Below are 4,099 nucleotides of genomic sequence, written 5' to 3'. Positions count from 1 at the left end.
GTGGCTCGCGAGCCGCAGTTTGCCGACCACAGGCCTAGAAGAAAGCTTATTCCAGTCTCTAGGCAGGGAAAGCCTAAGATAAACCTGAAATATCTTTTTGCATAAAAAATTAAGGACATGCTTGCCCTGGCTAGTGTGGTTCAGTGGATAGAGCACTGGCCCAAGCACCAAAGGGTCATGGGTTTATCATGGGCCAGAACTAATCTTTTTAGGTGCATAATCTTATTCAATCCTTATAAAAACCACTAGGAGGCAGGAAAGAGTAGTTGGCACTGACATGGAGCTACCTGAAGAGTGTTTTAAGCACTTTACATACATTAACTCAATGTACATAATGTATGTAAATCCCTCACAACAACCTTATAGGATAGGTATTATTATCGCCACGTTTTACAGATGAGAAAACTGAAGCGAAGAGACTGTGGTAATGTGCCCAAGGTCTGATAGAGCAGAGAGCAGCACCCAGGTAATCTGAGTCGAGTCTGCTCTTAAATTCTCTGCTCTGCCCCTCGTGTGAAAGGCTCTCTGTTCAACTTGCGCAGTAAAGAATCATTACTTACATTGCAGTGCACAAAAGGGCCTGTATCTGCCGGCTCCTCAGCAACCTGGACAGCTTCCTTCTCCAGCTGCTCCTCTGCCGTTCGGGTGGGCACGATCACTGGTGGGGCTTGATTTCCTGGAGTAGAGTTACCATCTGGCAATACACCAAGAAGAGCTAGAGCTTTAAGACCTGCATGGAAGCAAATGAGAGAATGGTTAAAAGTTTTATAAAAAGGGTGATTTCCTGCAAATGCCATAAACCACTTTGCTACTTTATGGAAATAAAAGACTGAATTCTCTATAAGCTAAACCAAGGAGTACTCAGTACAAACCTCCCTGGCTATCTAAATCTATTCAGCTCTGATTTCACACACCAAAAGTTTGGATAGTGAGGGATACATATACTTTATTAACAATAGATACAATAGGACTGTCTATTTAGAAAATCATGAACAGTGACGTAGTAGCCCCACTCAACCAGATTTCTAAATTCCCACTGGCAAACAGATAGCCAAATAGCTCTGAAGCACAGAGACTGCCCACCTGCTACTTATTACAGGCCTGATTTCCCCCGTGTTGACTAGAATGGGGAGTCCATTATTCTGCAAAGAATTTAAATGTCTCAGAAGTTTAATATTCACGTTATTTTCTTCTTAGCTCCCCTCAGTAAAGTCAAAATCATCTAGATATTTTATTAGTCAAACTGCTTTAGTTATAAATAGCTCTCATTTAGAATACAGTTGTGTGGGAGTAGATTTGCATTCCAGGTTTAAAAAAAGGCTAAATTCCTTTGGCAAAGTTAAGTCTGATAGATCCAAATACGAAATACTTCGTCTACAGACATCAAGCGTTTAATTATTTGTTTTACATCTTCATGTACGTATGTTTGAGAAACTGCTACTTTAACACCAACGTTTCTCTCAAATGCATTTGAGAATTAAAAATAAAGTCCTGCCACAAGGGGGGACACTGCTTGTGGGAAACTGGACGTAGCCCCTGAACAGAGCAGAGTGTCTCACTGCTGCAGGGCTTTTCCTTCACAAGCAGCTGAGGGCTGGTTTGGTTTGGCTTCTGTGCAAGAGGAACAATCACCTTTTCCCTGGTGAGCCTTCATGAGACAGTCCCCGACAAGCTGCATGCACTGGCTCCGCAGGGTGACGGCACAGCTGCGGGCCTGGGGATCCAGCTTCTCACCATCCACTTCCTCTGAGCTGGCCAGGTGGGCGCTATAGAGAGCCAGGGCGGCAAAGAGCAGCCAGGCATAGTTGTGGATGTAGGGCTGGATGAGCCTCTGCCGGTCGCTGCTCCGGATGGTCACCATCGGGTGGGCCGTGATACTGTGGGTAGGCAAATGGCTGCAAAGGAAAGACATTTTTAAGGCCTACACCCTTTTGTGAGGCTCCAAAAAGGAGAACAGAGCCTCAGGGGAGCACGTGCATGGTCACAGCTGAGCATTCATTACCTCTAAGGCTATGGCTATTAGAAATTTAAAGGTAAGTAGGTGTCCTCACCCAGAAAAATGAATAAACACAAACGTTGTACATATCATTTCAGGATTTCACAACCCCCAAAAAACTGTATATGAAAACCAGAAAATGTAAGAGTTCCTTACTGATAAATTTTGTAGGTTGTAGTTACAGCATATTGGTAATGTAAGGAAATGCCCATAATTTTCAGAGATGGATATGAAGTATGTAGAAAAGAAATGATTTAAGATATGTAATTTGCTTGAAAATATTTTAACAAAGAAAAAAAAGAGGAAGGAATAAGCTAAGCACACAGAGCAAAATCTTCCCAACTGCTCAATCTGGGTAATGGGTGTTATGGGGACTCATTGTACTAGTACTAGTTTCTTTACTTGTAGGTATATTTGAATTTTTTTATAATAAGAGGTTTTTAATTATAAAAAATAGCCAAGGAATACATAGAGAAAAATTACAGGATTAGAGGACATCTGAGACATACCCATAGGAATATTTCTTTGCTGCATAGCATCCATAGCAAAGGTCAAAGTCATCGCACACATTGCAATTCATCCTCCGGCCTATGATCAAACCCTGGCAGTGGTCACAGGTAAACTCCATGTTGACCATTTCGTGGTCATCTCCGTGGCCCTCAGGCTTCACCCCACCTGAGGAGAAAAATATCAGTGTGAGGTGGACTGGGCAAAGGGCTTGTAGAATGGCTGCTTCCAAACCTAAACCAACCCCAGAAGCAGAGCTGTTCCCAATTCACTGATCAGGACATTAGGAGCCACAAGCATCTTCTGGAGACCAGGCATTCTGCCCAGTGGCTCTGCGCATATAGAGGAACAATATTCTCCGCACAGAACGTCTTATCAATGGTACCGTGGACTGACGCCCTTTTCCAGCGCAGCAGAGACTGATCAAATCAATGACCAATTTCCATTACGACCACTGTTTGGTAGAAACAAATCCACGTGCCCATTCATGAGCTACCTACCAGGACCCCTCCTCTGACAAATATTAGGCATCTACTGTGTATTCCTGGTAATAAGCATTGAGGAGGGACCTGGTTTTTGCTCTTACCTTTTCATTTCAGAATCAGAGATTAAAACAGACCTCATAACCCCATAGTGAGAAAGAATGTTAAACACAAAAGAGACTGACTGACTGCTCTGGTTTCCTTCCTACTCGAAATCTAGTGGGTCTCCAAACACTGCCATAGACTCTACTTACTGATCCTCACACCTGACCCACTTCTGTTCCCACTGCCACAACCCCAGCCCAGACCTAATCCCATTGTCACCACTGTGACTGACTTCCTAAAGGAAACTCTTATGGACAGAACCACCTTCCTCTTAGCATAGCTCTGATCATGTTAATATTCTGCTTGAAAAACCTTCCTGCTCTCTGTAGACTCATTTAAATTCCTTAGCCTAGTATCTCAGGGCCCCACAATCTGAGCCCCGCCTGTCTCAATCCATCACTCAGCTGGACACGTGAGCTTGTCTACCTAAGCATGGACAGATGCTCACTCCTCTGGCACTGGACTTTCTGCTCTGGATGGCGATGCACTCACTCTCCAATGTTTCCTTCACGTCACCCAGTTCTAACTTTCTTCAAAGACCAATTCACATTCAACCTCCTCCACAAGCCTTCCCTGCAGCAGTGATCACTGCTCCTTCTCAATGTTTCCAGAATAATCTGTACTTCTCCTCTGTAACTCAGTATGCACACTCTTGTACTAGAACACACATGTCCAGTCTCCTTCCAGGGCAGGGCTGTATCTTTTACCACTGGGCCACGTGCACAAAGAGCACTCAACTGCTCACTACTGTTGGTCTGTTTTACCTCAGCACCTACAAGTCAAGAGTTTCAAGGATTTTTGAAGTTTGCTTTTTTGTGTATGTGTATTTTACTAATTCCAAACACTGCATGATTCAGAGGAAAACTAATTTCCCGGAAACTCAACTGAAAGTACATTCATTGGTCCTGAGTACTTATCAAGTGCCTACATCCAGCATGATGGAAGGTAACAGAGCTCTGGAACCTAAGATTCAGCTGGGGAGATAAGGCTCATATTTGCTAACAAGTCA

The 4,099-nt window shown here is 43.7% G+C and overlaps 1 protein-coding gene across 1 annotated transcript in view; it reads right to left on the bottom strand.

Moving 5' to 3' along the window:
- The window catches only part of ZZEF1 (zinc finger, ZZ-type with EF-hand domain 1), a 120,087-nt gene that overhangs the window by 55,528 nt on the left and 60,460 nt on the right, over positions 1 to 4,099 (bottom strand). Inside the window, 3 exon segments of the mRNA XM_006761500.1 lie at positions 561 to 730; positions 1,633 to 1,895; positions 2,506 to 2,737. Of these exon segments, the coding sequence (XP_006761563.1) occupies positions 561 to 730; positions 1,633 to 1,895; positions 2,506 to 2,737 (665 nt within the window).

Source organism: Myotis davidii, unplaced genomic scaffold (genome assembly GCF_000327345.1).
Source record: "Myotis davidii unplaced genomic scaffold, ASM32734v1 scaffold638, whole genome shotgun sequence".
NCBI lineage: Eukaryota > Metazoa > Chordata > Mammalia > Chiroptera > Vespertilionidae > Myotis > Myotis davidii.
This window is presented reverse-complemented; position numbering and strand designations above follow the sequence as displayed.